The 15,942-nt window shown below is 45.6% G+C and overlaps 2 protein-coding genes across 4 annotated transcripts; both read right to left on the minus strand.

Annotated features, from left to right (window-relative positions):
* Positions 1-682: 682 nt before the first annotated feature.
* LOC139612567 (gamma-aminobutyric acid type B receptor subunit 2-like) lies at positions 683-11,491 on the minus strand. Of its 3 annotated transcripts, none has more exons than XM_071468245.1 (19): positions 10,272-11,491; positions 8,852-8,989; positions 8,302-8,472; positions 8,096-8,197; positions 7,848-7,913; positions 6,936-7,124; positions 6,503-6,745; positions 5,923-5,983; positions 5,708-5,788; positions 5,300-5,450; positions 5,075-5,207; positions 4,341-4,439; positions 4,084-4,203; positions 3,783-3,893; positions 2,961-3,188; positions 2,742-2,876; positions 1,908-1,992; positions 1,652-1,742; positions 683-872 (listed from the first exon to the last, which is right to left on the minus strand). In XM_071468245.1, the coding sequence occupies exons 1-19, from the start codon at positions 10,521-10,523 to the stop codon at positions 683-685; spliced, it is 2,646 nt and encodes an 881-aa protein (XP_071324346.1). In that variant the 5' UTR covers positions 10,524-11,491. The 3 variants fall into 3 exon arrangements, 2 of the variants coding, with proteins under 2 accessions (XP_071324346.1, XP_071324345.1); XM_071468244.1 differs by having other exon boundaries at positions 4,084-4,206; XR_011686589.1 differs by lacking the exons at positions 683-872; positions 1,652-1,742 and having other exon boundaries at positions 2,742-2,850; positions 4,084-4,206.
* A 138-nt stretch (positions 11,492-11,629) lies between these two features.
* rpp25l (ribonuclease P/MRP 25 subunit-like) lies at positions 11,630-15,260 on the minus strand. Its single transcript, XM_071468257.1, has 2 exons — positions 15,104-15,260; positions 11,630-13,236 (listed from the first exon to the last, which is right to left on the minus strand). Exon 2 carries the CDS (start codon positions 13,234-13,236, stop codon positions 12,574-12,576), a length of 663 nt encoding a protein of 220 aa, XP_071324358.1. The 5' UTR covers positions 15,104-15,260; the 3' UTR covers positions 11,630-12,573.
* Positions 15,261-15,942: the final 682 nt, after the last annotated feature.

The following is a 15,942-nucleotide window of genomic DNA, read 5'->3' on the forward strand; positions in this document are numbered from 1 at the left end:
TGAAAAAGACCTGACCCTGGCGTCCTGTTACAGGACACAGTCTGCACACTGAAGTCTGATCCTGCTCTGTCCAATCTGTGCCAGATGCTGACGTCAGGCCTGAGTGGAGCTCAGAATTTGTTTTTCTCCCTCTCACATTCTTCCACAGTTGGTCTGTAGAGCTCTGGGACTGACCAACACCAGCCTGTTCAGGTCCACAGTCCAACTCCAGCCAGGGGAAACCCTGCATGAGGGTTTTCTTCACTTGCACAACTTTGTTCTATGAGCACCTCCAATCTGCAGAAAGTGAAAGCTGTGTGAGTTAAACTGCAGCAGGTCAAAGCTCATGTTTGGGCGGATTTTATCATTTCAGAAAATCCCAGAGTTGCAGAAACTGTTTGTGCTGTGAGAGCAAACACACGACACAGAGCAGCTGCTCAAAACATCATCTGTGCTCTCTGTGGGGAGTTCCTGCCCACAGCACTGAAGCAGTTTCAGGTTGTTGAACCAGAATCAGGGTTCTGTTGAAACCAACAGAACCTGCTTGGTCTTGTTATTATTGGTGAGAAAAGTGAATAACATACTGTATTTATCAATATATTTATTTATTTTCATGTACAATAATATATATAAAAATTCACTTGGGACCAAATCCTCTCAAAATATAGAGTCACAGGTGAAGGTCACCGCTGCCATCTGAGGCTCAGCAGTAACATGGCTCCAGGTGTGTGCTGCCAGGTGGACAGGATGTTATCGTGGTCATCAGCTCGTCGTGGTGAGCGAAAGCCTGGCGGCCGCCAAACAGGCTGGAGCTGCTGGAGCTGACGCCGCCGACGTGGGGCAGGTAGGAATGATGGAGGATGGGCAGCTGCACGGAGAGACGCCGCCGCATGCTGAGAGAAATCAGACAGAAACAGTGACTGATGTACAATATGATGACACTGTCCTCAGCTCGTCTGTGCAGCAGCTCATCACAACCCACAGTCATGTTTTAGGGTTAGCTGACCTCTAGGTGACCTCTACAACAGGAGCAAAGGAGGAAGTCAGGTGACACGGTTTATAGAGCAGGAGGCCGGGACTGATGGATGGACTTTCAAAACAGGAATTGGCTGCTTCTTTTTTCCATGACTATGTTGTTATTATTGTAACCATGACAACAAAGTTCCATAAGCTTAAGGAAGCACCGTACTTCAATACAAACCGCCATCTTTTCCTCAACCCACCCAATCCATGATCGTTCCATAAGCTTAGATGCAGGCTTATTATTGTAACCATGGCAACGAAGTTTTTGTTTGTCTAAATAAATCCAGATTAATATTAATGTGTCATTAAGGCTGTGGGGGCTGTATTTTCACTTGATGATGATATGTAAATAAAAATGTATCCTATATATAATGACCTGACCATCAAAAGTAATTTAGCTTGAGAGCACAGAGAATTACAGGAAGTGATGACACAACAAGATGAGGTCATTAAAAGATCCAGGCCAAGTTCAGATGACGAAAATCATGAGGAGATCTGACATTTCTGGTTGTTTCATGTGTTAATGTGAGGAAGGTTCCAGCCTCGTCATCATCGCGCCACACTGAGATTGTACTTGAGGGGAAAGCTGTGGAACAAAGATACCTCCAGTCTGGTGAATATGTTTCGCTCCTGTTTGTTTTGAACTCACTGTTCAGGAGAGTTGATGTCGTCTGGACTGGACGGTTTCCTGTCAGCACAGACCTGAGCTTCATGAGTCCCGCTCACAGGCCTGACCTCACCTGCCGGGAGGAAAAAAGACACATCAGCTGATGTTGAAGCTGTCGTGTCTGTGAATCCCTCCAGTGACGTTCTCTCTGAATCTGAACCAGAGACCAGTTTCAGATTTCAGTCACTGTGACACAGTGAAGGTTGAATTTACATTTAGCTGGTTCCAGTGTTGTTACCGTGGTTTGTTCTTGTTGTTTGAAGCATCTCAGACTCTGATGTCTCCGAAAGTTTCATGGTGATGGTTTCTATTTCTACGTCGAGCTGCAAAGAGGATGACAAACAGCACTGTAAGGTTATTTTATTTTAAAGCTCCATCCAGTCTAAAGGTAGATGTCCATGTGTGTGTGATTATAAAGCAGGTCTAGGTTCTATATTAATACTGTGAAAGTATCAAAGCCTCAGTCCACAGAGAAATGCACACAGCCTGTATTCAGAAACTGAGCCTTAAAACCAGCCGTCAGGACTTCTGGAACTTTGTGATGTCACAACAAAGCAGTCACCATGCCCTCAGCCCCGCCCCAAGCCCCGCCCACCTGGACCCACCATCCAACCTTGCAGTAATTTGTTTCTCTGAGTGTTTACCTGAAATCTGCTATATTTTTATTCGATCACTCAGCCAATCAGGAGAGAGGCTCAGATCCTCTCCTCTGATTGGCTGAGTGACCTGTTGTTACTACAGCTCCAGAGAGAAGCCTGAGAGAGGAGATGTAAAACTACACTGAAATGGATTTTGGCTCTTAAAACCACAGATATATCTTCTGATGGAGATCAACAATTAATAAAACACAGGAGAAGTTGAAATATGGAGCTTTAAAAAAACGTTAATCCCTGCGAATTTAAGTCAAGACAAACACAACTGAAGGTTTTCACTCAACAGTCAGTAGCAGTCAGTAAATGCTGCTGTGTGCTCTGGGTGGATGGTGTGGACTGGTCAGTCCCTCTCACCATCTAAAGTTCTGCAGAGAATAATCAGTCCTGAAAGTTTCTAACTCTTATTTCTGTGTCCTCACCTGTTCAGTCCGACTCTTCAGCTGCTGGTTTAACCTGCTCAGCTGGTCTTCATCTTCATCTTCCTCCTCTGCAGCTCCACCCTGCAGCTCTGACGGCTGCTGCAGCTCGCTGCCGTTCCACCACAAGTATGAAATCTACAAACAAATGAAAAACATGTCTCTGATTCTGCTGTCCGTGAATTCTTGGAGTATTTAAATCCACGCAGTTGAGACACCGACCGTTGGTCCAAACAGGAAGCTCAGGATGCAGATGTTACAGCAGAGGATGAGGACGCTGCTCAGGCAGAACTGGACAGGAGGATTGTGGGACGTCAGCAGTGATCCCGACACTCCTGACACACTGAACACGGTCGCAGCAAACATACTCAGAGTCAGGTGTTCACTGCTGACAGCAGGATGGTCCACCTGTACAGACCTGATGCTCCAGGCCAGGAAACATCCAAGACCCTGAAGAAAAAACACAGAGTTTTATTAAAACCAAACACAACAACTCTGCTTTTTAGAGACTGATGTCAGAATTAACATCTGATAACAATATATCAGCTGGAATTAGTTTAGATAAGATGAATCTGTTAAATGTGGAATTAATACTTGTAACCAAGGTCTCTGATAAGATAACAGCCCATATATCAACGGGTCCTAACGGCAAATAAAGATTGATTTGATGTTAATGTTACACGGACATCATGAACATGCTGACAGCTGGGCTCAGACACTGACTCTGTGTGTGAGCTGAAGTGGACCTAAGGCTCAGTATGGACTGGACTTTATGTATGGACAGTATGGACTATGTCAACTGGTCAACGACTCCAGTTCACCACTGAACTTTACATTAAATCTTTGCTGAGACTCAGTTTGCCTTTGAGACGATCCACACGACCTCTGTGGTTCATCCATCAGTTTAGTTTTCCTGCGTGTGTAAATGTCACAGCCTCACTGAAACGTGGGTGCGGCCACAGACTTTCAGTCAAATGCAGGGTCACATCAGATCAGACGACCTCCACAGCCATGATGTACAGTGTGGGTGGTGTCAGGACTGACCAGCAGGGGTCCTTTGTATCCGTAGACAGCAGTGAGCCACAGCTCCATGTTGCTGCTGCTGCAGTGCTCAGAGTACGGACGGATGATGACGTCCTGATCAGCAGGGTCACTCTGAAAAAAACAAGAAGTGTTTGTTCTTAAAGCAGATCCCTGAAAACTCTACAACATCCTGCTGCTTTAAACCAGAGTCTTGCACTCTCTCCTCTCAAACTGTAACATCAGCGTATCTGAGAGTTAATGACTGAATGAATTTTACTTTCCGTTTCCATAAACATGTTCCAAGTAATTTCAAGGTGTTTACCTGTGAGCGATGCTGCAGCACCACCCGTCTGAGGGGGTCCAGGATTTGCCAGGAGGTTAAAACAAACACATCTAGCAGGAGCATCCAGATCACAACAGGGCCTGCTCTCTGCAGACGCCTCTGCTGCAGAAACACAAAGAGACGCACTGACAAACAATTCAAATCAAGATTCTGTGTGTTAACAAGCTGAGTCGTGTTTTCACAGCTTCGTCCAACTGGTTCAAAGAAGTTCAGAGTAAACTCAGACTTTGATTCACCTTGTGTGTGATGCTGCAGAGGGAGTAGACTCTCCATGTCCTGCTGAACAGCACAGTGAAGCCCACAGTGTGTCCCACTGACAGGGTCCACAGACGGACCTGCACCAACAAATCAGTCCAACATGACTAAACACCACAGTGAGGAGTGCAGACAGTGAATCACCTGTGGAGCCACCGTGAGTTAGAGCAGCTTTAAATAACTAGAATCACCTCGTCGTGGTTGTTTCCTCCACCAACCAGTTACAGGGAATATGGTCACTGATCTAATCATTCATCCTTGAGTCCAAGTGAATGTTTGTGCTAAATCTGAAGAAGATCCCTGAAGGTCTTACAGAGACGTTGTTCATGAGAATGGGACGGACGACCTGAAAACATAAAACGCCTACGGCTCTGACCGTCACCGTGCGTCTCCCCCTCCCCTCCAGGGATCTGACTTCAGGACTGGGGGAGGTGCTGCTGACTCCTGCCATGTCTTTATCAGTGTGTCAGTCACCTGGTCACATGTTCTCTAAAGCAGCAGCAACAACGGAACAAGTGTCTGGTCTGATGATCTCAATGATGGGAAGAGAAACGTTTATGAGAACAAAGAGCAGCCGGGAAACAACCATACTGACCTGTTACCTGTTACCTGTATATACATATAATTACTATACTTTACACTATGTCTTTACATGTGCTCAGTGTAGTTATGTATTATGTTGTTTGTTCATCAATATATGTTTTAAGAAACTCACAGAGCAGAGAATCTCAAAGGTCCAGTCGGACACTGAGGCTCCGTCCAGCCCGGAGATCAGGACCGAGGAGGAGGAGAGCAGGATGCCCAGCAGGAGCAGCTCGTCCCGGGGTCCACTGCTCGGCCTCAGCAGCCTGCAGACAGGCAGAGAGGAGGGCAGCAGCAACAGCTGAGTGTGTGATGAGGTCTACAGACACACAGTCCTCTGCAGTACAGGACGTCGTACCAGTGTTTGTGGTGGATGACGACAAAGCCGAGGACAATCAGAGTGATGATGATGGTCACGGCTGCAGCTGATGAAACGGTGCCGTACAGGAGGAGGTTCACACGACGATGCTGCTGACGCACCAGGGTCTGGTCTCTGGCTGGTCCTGGACCTGCGGGACCACGGGGACGTCATCTCAACTTTAATGATTATTCTGATGATTGTTTAAACAGCTGATTGTTTCAATTCAATTTGGTCCAATGTGAGAAAATCCAACAGCTTCACAGTAAAACTCCCAGTAATATAAAATAGCAAGAAAACAGGAATCACTACTCTGAATTTCAAATTAAAGTCAACAACACATGATGCTTTCAGTTCTGTTTTAAATCATTTCAGAATAAAATATCAGGTGTGAGTTTAGTTTCTGACCTTTGAACTTCAGCAGGTGGTTCAGAAGTCGGAGCTGCTGGGTGGCTACACTGAACTCACCCACCAACACACCACTGCTGCCTGAGGACACACACACACACACACACACACACACACACACACACACACACACACACACACACACACACTCCTGTCATTGTGCTGAATAACATGAATATCTGAACATGAACAGAGCAGCTACATGTTCACATCACCTTGAAATTGGGTCAGCTCGATCACCGCCATCCTCTCTCCACCTCGAAATAAAACTGGTCCCTGAAAACACAACTAAGCCATGAAGACATGTGACGTGTTTAAAAATACACAGGTTAGAATACGGCCAATCACTGACAGGAGCTTTATGTTGTCGTCAGCCCGACCACATCCTCTGCTTGTTTTCTATCTCAGTCTGACTACACGCCTGAAGATCACATTCATGGCAACATCTGGAGTATTACACCAGACAGCTGATCAGAAACAGGAGGAGTCACAGTCAGATGGTGAACACTGATCTCTCTCCTGCTTCCAGTCTCATCCTTATCATTGAAATAAAAGCTGCTCCGTGGCATCATTTAGTCTCCGTATTGGATTTTTCAGATCTTCTATTGGGCCATGAGTTTAAAAAAACTGGGAACAACTGCAGTACAATAAACACTTACAGTACTAACACTAGTACCAGTATTAGTACTGTATTGGTTACACGACCACACACATAATGTCTCCATGTCTTTCTCTCAGGAAACAAAACGCTCAGTCTTTATATTTCTCTCTGTGTGAGTGAAGTTAAATTCTCACTGTGACTCCTTCGAACTGCATGTTCTTCACGGCCTCCAGCAGCATCTTCTCAACCTCCTCCTCACTGACCGTCACGTTTCTGCGGACGCTGTACTTCTCTCGGTGCTTCACCGCCTCCATCACCTGACCCAGAGCTTTGGCGGCGACCCAGACGGTGTCGTAGGCGAAGGCGTGGAGGGGGCTGAAGTGGGACCCCTCCTGGAGCAGCTGTCTGAGGTAGGAGTCCTGATAGTCCCGAGGAGTCTGCAGAATGAGGTCGATATTAAAACACGGGACTATGAAAAGTCAAACAAAGACCTTCTGCAGGTTCTGCTGCAGGAGGAAACAGACCTGACAGAGTCCATGAAAACTGGAAATTTTCACTAATCTAAATAATAATTCGTCTAAAACCTCCTGTGATCAATAAGCACAGACTCAGCTGATATTTTCTGACCCGTCCAGAGACTCCTGGTGTATTAGAGTTGCTGAGCTGTCTGCTCTGCAGCCTGATGGATCCGTCTGCAGCCATCAGGAGGCTGTTGACCGAGCAGCCGGACACATGCCCCCCCAGCCTCCATCCAGCTGCTCCTCCATCAGCCACCATCCACTGGTACTGAGCTCCAAACAGGTTCAGTCTGTACGCCTGGAGAGAAAACAGTCACTGTGATCAAATCACTGAACAGTTCAGACAAACACTGTTCAAACCCACTGAACTTTATTTATAATTCTAACAGAAATCTAAAGTTTCCAAACATACCAAATATGTCAGGCTTAATATTGGAAGTGAAGTGTTGATATATTTGTGCTTTTAAGAATCAAGAACCAGCTCAGTGTAGTTTTACGTCTCCTCTCTGTGGAGCTCTAGTGACAACAGGTCAGTGAGGTTTCATCTTCTTTATTCCACACATTCTTCTTCTTTGACAAAACCTGGTGCCTACATTACCCACAATGCCACTGGGCCTCTGGCAGTGGGGTGGGAGATTGGGGTGTGTATTAGTAAGTGCACACAGCTCCCTCTGGAGGCAGTAAAGGTGAAAACAGTTTATCTGGCAGCCCAGTGTTGAGCTGGAGAAGTACTGGGTGGATGAATACACTGCTGTTTGTGAAGAAATAGTTCCGGCTAATTACTACCCCAGAAACCACAAATGATATTATTCATGTGTGTGTCTGTGTATTGATTGAACAAACAAGGATCCGTGGGTTCATCGGAGTTTTATCAATGAAGGGAGTCTGTTTTGTTTTTCCCAAAATGTTGAAGTTTTTTTTTTTTACATTTTTCATCATACGGCAGCAGCTCAAACATGTTTTCTACTAAAACACATGATCTGGACTTGAATAACTTCCTGTTATGTTATCATGAACTTACACAGCAGAAAACCTCAGACGCAGATTCTTCCTCAAACTGTGCGATGATGATCCGAACATCACGATCCTGCAGCACAGACATCAGACACATCAATTAATCAATCGTTCTAACTGATCAGTCGTTAACTCAGATAAATTACACAGACGTGGTGTTTGGAGTCAGTTGAACATCTTTGTCCTGCTGCGTTCATGTAGACCGACTCTACCGGAATCTAATGAACTCTACTGGATCTGCAGGAGCTTCAGCACCTTCAGCGTCTTCAGGCTGCTGCAGGCGTCGTCAGAGAGACTCTCTGTGGAGACGACCTGGACGTTGGCCTTCAGCAGCTGTCTGAGCAGATCCTTCTTCATCTGGCGGGACAAAGAAAACAGATGTGATGCCAGGCACAGACGAGAGGAACGGCTTTCTCAGAGCCGTGGTCATGGGGATGTCAGAGGAAAGGTCAGGAGGTCACCTGTGAGAGTCTGGGTGTTTCCTGTGTGATGACGCCGACTCTGGTCCACTTGTGGCGCTGCAGCAGCTTGACCGCGGCCTGGTTCAGAGCTCGGTCCGACGGCATCGTGCTGAACAAATTCCCGTACCACTTCCTGTTGGACAGGCTTGGGGACGCGGCTGCAAAAGACACCTGCAACATCAGAGGACAGGTAACGGTGTCAGAACAGGTGGACTACTGGATGATGCTGTTTAACCACTGACACCTTTAAAGGTCAAATTTCAGGAGATATATCTGTGGATTTAAGAACCAAAAACCATCTCAGTGTAGTTTTACATCTCCTCTTTCAGGCTTCTCTCTGGAGCTCTAGTAACAACAGGTCAGTCAGCCAATCAGAGGAGAGAATCTGAGCCTCTCTTCTGATTGGCTGACTGTTTTCTGAGTGATCCAATAAAAATATAACAGATTTCAGGTAAACACTCAGAGAAACCAAATCCTGCGAGGTTGGATGGTGGGTCCAGGTGGCTTCACTGCTGGCAGCACCTTTAACTCAGGGTTACTGGATCCGTACCTGCACCAGGTTCAGAGCTGGCAGAGCGCGAGCGATGAGCGCTGTCACAGATGGACACACTCCTCCAAGCACCAGCAGGTACTTTGGCCCCGCCCACATGGCATCGAACAGAGCTTTGAGTGATTTAGCAGGATCACACTGCAGAACATGACAAAAACACGAGACAGAGATCAACACAGGTCCAGATGTTTGCAGCTGGAGGACGACAATGCTGCTGTAAAGAGGATCAAGGCCACACAGAGACGTCCTCTCACATTATTAGTATTATTAACCATCACCTTGCTGCTGGATTTAACACAGTTAAATTGTGATCTGGACTGAGATACTGGCCATGACCATGTAGTTTGTGTGTAGCAGAGCCCCATATCAGTGAGCTGCTGTTCTGAAGCCTCCAGTTTGTAATTTGTCCGTCGCCATCTTGGTTTTTTGAAACCAGAAGAAACAATATTTGGAGGAGAAGGTGGAGCTGAGGAGGAGTGAGGGGTGGAGCTGACCTGCTCTGTCCTCTATCCTGATTGTCAGATACAGTCTGTCAATCACAAAGTAGCCCCGCCTTAATGCATCCCCTGCTTTCTGGTCTATTTTCCTCGAAATGGATCATAATTTAAAAAGTGAACATCATGTTGTGTTGAAGAAGATTTGAAACTAGAGACTGAGATATAAACTCATCAGGAAAACATTTCCTGAGGTAATAAATCAGTGAGAAGTAGAAACATTTTCACATAGACTTCAATACAATCAGACACTGATGGTCATTAGAGAGATGAAGCTTCAAGGCTCAGAGTCTACGTCCAGGTTTATAATCAGACTGTGGTTCAGACACATTAACAGTCTCTGTCTGAATGTTTTAAATCACTGATAAAAACTTTATCTCTACTCCTCTGTGACATGAATCATTATCAGTAAATTAATTTTATAATCTTAAAGTTGTCTGTACTTTATCTCCTCCTGTGGTGAAGTATTTCTCCCATGCATCCTTAGTTTACTGGTTATCTGATTATTTCCCTGTGTGCCGACCACTTCAGTAAATTAGCTGATTCAGATGCTTCGCTGTCAGTACATCACTACAGTAACTAATGATGATGATGATGATGATGATGATGATGATGAAGACCATCCTGCCGCTGCCACTTAATAAACCTGTCACAAAATGTTAATTGGGAGAAGAGAGAAAAATCAAACAGAAAACTATGCTAATTTTTTTCAGACTTTTCTCGTCCCTGCTTTTATTTTGAAATACCAGACAGTTTCACCTCTTCACACCTGTGATTCAAATCAAACTGAGAAACACCTCAATGCTCACAACATTTAGCCCTGAGATTTAACACTGGTTTTTATTTGCCTCCAGAAGAAGTTGAACACCCAGAGGACCAACTACAGCAGCCAATCAGGAGTCTCTGTACAGAGGTGTGAGACCAACCTGTGAGTCCAGCAGCTGGAGCTGGATCTCATAGTTCCCCAGAGGTGGTGGTTGTTTCTTCAGGTCCTGCAGAGCCAGTCTGACAGCCGGACCCACGCCAGCCGTCAGGTTCTCCATCCCCGACCCGGAGCTGACCGGCATCACCCACAGCACAGGCAGAGGGTGGCGGACCTGAGCCGGCACGGGCCCGACCATCAGCCAGCAGAGCAGCAGCAGCAGCCTGAACGCCTCCACCCGTCTACACCGCTCCATTCTCTGCTTCGACCGCAGACACTTCTCCTCTGGGCCTGATGCCCCGCTCTGATCCTCCTGCAGGGAAACTAATCCTCTTGTGCTGTAAGCAGCTGCAAGCCTGAGGAGATAAAAGGATCAACATCCACACAAGATGCCACCAGGATCCTCAGCACAGGCTGCTCCCTGAAAACTCACACAGGAAGTGTCTCTGCCGCGGTCAACGCACGGCAGAAGTCAACTGCCACAACCTGAAACCATCACAGTGGGACTTAAGGAGGGAACTCACCTCCGCTAAGGACCAGTTGTTTTATCACAGTAAATTAATCAGCCATTTATTTATTATAAAGTTGCAGAAGTCCTGACGGCTGGTTTTAAGGCTCAGTGTCTGAATACAGGCTGTGTGCATTTCTCTGTGGACTGAGGCTTTGATACTTTCACAGTATTAATATAGAACCTAGACCTGCTTTATAATCACAAACACATGGACATCTACCTTTAGACTGTGTGGAGGTTTAAATCCATATTTGAGCCAATTGTTTGATAGATCCAGCGTCTACAGAGTGAAGATTCACAGCTTTTTTTCAGTCTAACATTTGAATAAATTCAACATTTTTGGAGTTTGAACAGTTGGTTGGATATAAAAAGTTAATCTGATGGTTCTTGGACTCTTTTTCTCAGCCTTTATAGAACTAACAGTGAATCTATTTGTTGAGAAAATTGGAGCAGTTGGCAGATAAATTGAGAATTAAAATAATTATTAGTTGCAGCTCAGAAATTCACAATAATTAAATATCAATAGAGTGATGTGAGTGATCATTCGTGGCCAAACTCCTCAGAGAGAAAGTCTGAAAGTCTGCAGCCACAGCAGCAGCTCTGCAGGAAAACTAAGCTCCTGAACGGACGTGAAAAAAGTGTGTACGTGGGGTGTAAAACACAAAGGTTTGTCCGGAGGGAGGTGCCACATCAAAGTGTTTATGTCCTGTACGGTGGCCTTTTCAGGACATCTCAGACTGAACCCGTCAGACTCTGCTCAGCTCTCATCAGGCTGAGCTGGACTCCCACCTTTTGTCCACAGGTGAACCAGAGTGATTGTAATCATATCTGTAATCATTAATTCCCCACGGTTTCAGGGTTAAACAAATAAAACCTCTTTAATCAGCTTGTTTTTACTCACTTGAAAAATATGTTTTCACAAACCACACACAAAGCCTGTTTATCCTGTCGACCATCGTTCAACACACACAAATCAAAAAATACAAAGGCAACAAAGTTTCAGCAAAGATTTTCAATGCATGAAATCATTTAAAAGAAAACGAAGCTGATGCGAGTTGAACTTTGATGAGAAACACATCAGCGCTGAACAGAGCACAGTTCAGAGTTTAAACTGGTGGTTCGTGTTTTAGCCCGTTAGCTCGGCTCCTGCTCAGCTTCAGCCTGATCCATCACAGTCCAAGTCCCTGAACACAGTCGTCACATGTTCATGAACATTTGGTCAACTCATCTCAGATTTCACAACTAAATGTACATTCTTCTTTACGTCGCTCAGCCGACAAAACGACATCAGCTCAAGGTCCACTTACTCACTTAATGTGGAGCTTTTGACTGCATCTCTTTGTGAGCAGACTGAGTTTGCTCCGGTGCCACTGAGCTGTGGTTTTTAGCATCACTACGACTCATCCACGTCCAACTGGTGGTCTGTGACCTTTGACACAGCTGTTTACAGAAACCATCTGTACTCAAGGTTTACTTACTGATGAAGACTGTGATACAGATAAAAGCTCCTGAACAAGCACGTAAGTGGACCTTGAGTTAAGATGGTTTTAACGAAGCCTCTGCAAACCTATATAAATTATGATAATAATAATAATAATAATAATAATAATAATAATAATGACAATATTAGCTAAATGAGCACGAAGCTAACACAGAAGAGGAGTAAACACTGACTGATGGATCATCTCTCTGCAACAGGTTCAAGTCTCTTCAGCTGATTTTCAGAGAAATAAACTGACGCTGCTCCACTGAGAGTTCGCTTTCTGTCCATGCAGGTAAAAATAAATCAACTTTGTCATTTAGTGGCGTCTCTGGGCCGTCCAGTCTGATGGCTGGGTCCCTTTCCTCTGCCACCGCCGCCTCCTCCACTTCCTCTCTTCCTCCTGTGTCCTGGTCTCTGTCTGGAGAACCCTCCACCCTCCTCCTTGTTAGCGGACTGAGCCCACAAGGCGTCGTACCGGCCTGGCGCCTGGTATCCCGGCTGGCTGCCGTCCAGAGGCTCCAGTGAGAGGAGGATCCAGATGGCGGGCAGGTTCCTGCTGACTGTCAGGCTGTCGAGGCCGGCGGCGGGCTCCAGTGGCTCCCACACCTCCACCACGGTGCTGAACAGCAGCTTGGTGAGCTGGTGGAGCCCCTTCACCCGCCGCTTCACGATCTCAGCACAGGTGATGGCTTTGGACACGCCCTTACCGCTCGCAGTGAAGATGATCTGTTTGCAGAGCGGGCGGCCTGGAGCTTCCTGTTGACCCTCCACAGCCACGCCTCCCTCCTCAGGCATGGGTCGTCCCTCCTCCTCAGCCGCTCGGGGTTTGGCCTCCATGCGGCTCAGGGCGTAGCGCAGCAGGTTGCGGATCTTGCTGCCATCTTTGACGCGGACCTCCGGGGTGTCGGGGGGAAGGCCGGGGAACGGACAGACCGACGGCTGCTCCACCGTCCGAGCCTTGCTGTAGTTCTCCATCTGCAGCCACACAGAGGACAGACAGGTGTTACTGAGGTGGAGCCGAAACACATCAGCTGTTCTGGCTATTGTTACATTAATAGCTGTGAGGTCAGTTTATCAGTGCCAGTACGGTACAGTGTCACAGATCCTTACATCTAAATACAACTAGAGTCAGGACAATATAATATAATAATAATAACAACAATTAGGAACAGGCAGGAGGCTCCTGCCTTGACAACCACCTAACTACTCAAGTTGAGATGATTTTGGGGTCTTAAGTTTCACAGCCCAGAAAAAGGTCTTACAGGCTAAATTATTAATTGCTCAATTAGCCACAATATCCAGATGGTAAAGGATGAAGTTCAGGCAGCTGGTCACAGTGTGTTGGGACCGGGACCAGGGTCCTGACGAATAGCATCTTGTTCATTGTTATACAGCATCAGACTAAAGACAATAAAATGAAGAGTGGAGATTAAATTAGGCCTCAGTGAAGCAGTGGTTTTCTTTCATGCCTCCTGTTAGAAGCTGAAAAAAATCAGCTGGTAACAAAAAGGAGCCACATCAGAGACCTCGCGTTTGTCTGCTCTTCTCACATAAACCAGATTTACAGACCCTCTCACGTCAGACATTTTGCCTTGTTGGATAAACACAGGTGGAACTAATCACCAACACAGGGCTGTTTTCAGCTGCACTGCTGCATTTATTAATGTAATTAGTTACATCTGTGTTTCACAAGTCCAAATAACAAAGGTCCAATCATTTGATTCAAGTTTAGTTTTATTCAGTAATTTTCACTCTTGTTATGTGCCCCCCTACACTCCCCTAGTTTGGGAACCGCTCAGCTCAGAACCAGGCCTTCTGCCACAAGGTGGAGCCAAATGATCTGTGCAGCAGGTGTCCTCACAGTGGGGGTCTGTAAGTATGTAGGTCCTGAATGATGATGATGACATTAGACAGGACAAGACAAGCTGTTATTTAAAACCTTCAGAGTAAATTAACTGGACGAGTTAATTTCCCCTTGACCTCTTAAGTCATAAATGTGCATCTGTGTAAAATGTGCACAAAACAATCCAGTGGATAAATACTGTAAATCCCAGTGCTGATGCTAATTTTGTTTGCATGCTCTCTCTTTTGTAGGTTTACATCACTGAACCGTTTGGCCATCACCCTGACCCGACAGGAACCATGCATGTACTTCCCACGTTTCACAGACAACATGCACACCAAACTCCATAGAAATGCTACAGAATACTTACAATTTCCTTGCATATCGCAAATGAGTTAAACCTGAACGAACTGGGAGACTTTTAAGAAATGTTCGGTCTCTTTTAACATTTTCAGGATATGTTTTCACTCCATGGTGAAACAGCATGATGACGTTCACTATCATCCTGGCGTTTAGTTCAGACTGCCGTCAGTCAGGAAGCTGATCATCTGAACAAACTAAAAACCAGTAAAGTTAGGTGTACTGAATGTATGCCGAATCAAGAACCGCGTCTTAACGATTCCACGGCTTGTTTTAAGATGTTCTGCCACGAGTGTAGCTTCACCCGTGACAAGGAAAAGTTAAAATCTTCTGTATTTTAAATGGAGATCGGCGCGATCTTTTTCTCACTGTTACAGGCGTTTAGAGGCTCAACACGTTGGACTGATGAAGTGGGGGAAGCTAACCCGCAGCCACTGAACCAATCTAACAGAGACTTTTAATTAGTTAACAGAAAACTGTACCGAAGTTGTTAGCAAATGCGGCTAAGCTACAGGCTAACAGCTTTAGTTTGTATTCACGGAAATGAGTTGAATGCAAAATCACCACAGTCATTATAAACTGCGAATTCTGTGTTACAGCATGGACTTAAATATATTCATTAAAAGTTCGTGGTCTTACCAGAAGGTTACTCTTCGGCTACGAACCACTCCACATGTTTACCGCAGCTGTCTCACTTTACGTTACCGTATGACGACGTGAGATGTTCTTCTTCTTCTTTTGGTTTAAATGGCGCCTGGCAACGAGTTAGCAGGTGCGTCAGCGCCACCTCCCGGGCTGGAGTGGGGAAGCTTCACTAAAAATAAATAAATGAACAAATAAATGAAAAAGCCGGTTTCTTTGAGAGACTTAATTATGTGACTGTACATGTACGTGATGGTTGGTTAGCCCCTTCCTTTTTCACCCCCCCTTCCTGTCCTCCAGCCCTGCAGTCTTCCATCTTGTGCTAATTAAACTAGCCTCACTCCATCATGACTCCACCAAAATCATCATGTGACACAAAGTTGAGGGACAATAAAACAGGTGTAATGATTAATATGAACAAATACACACCTTGCCCAAATTTTAAATACAGTAGTAATTTTGTCATTTACGTGGGTTATAGTCTTAATTGAAAATGAAAAAAAAAGAAAATTGAGTTTTGTTAAATTAGTAACATGGTGAGAGCTCAACAGGCTGCACCTGAAAAAAAAAGCAGAGTGAAACAACATCCCGTGCGTCTGCTGCTGTGTTTAAGTCCCAGTGCATGAAAGTTGGCAGACAACAGGTCTTTTTCTCAGACAAAGAGCTGAAATCCCTGCTCCCACTGTTGAAAATAAAGAGACACCCACACAGAAACACACTCAGAGTCCAGCTGAGGGAGCCAATAAAGCTCGAGTGTTGGCTGCAGCAAAGACGAACAGGACGAAAGAGCCAACCAGACAGGCCCATGTGAGGCTACAGCAGAATGGGTTCGAGTT

Source organism: Trachinotus anak, unplaced genomic scaffold (assembly GCF_046630095.1).
Source record: "Trachinotus anak isolate AG129_WGS33_773 ecotype Australia unplaced genomic scaffold, CSIRO_AGI_Tana_v1 ptg000032l, whole genome shotgun sequence".
Lineage (NCBI taxonomy): Eukaryota > Metazoa > Chordata > Actinopteri > Carangiformes > Carangidae > Trachinotus > Trachinotus anak.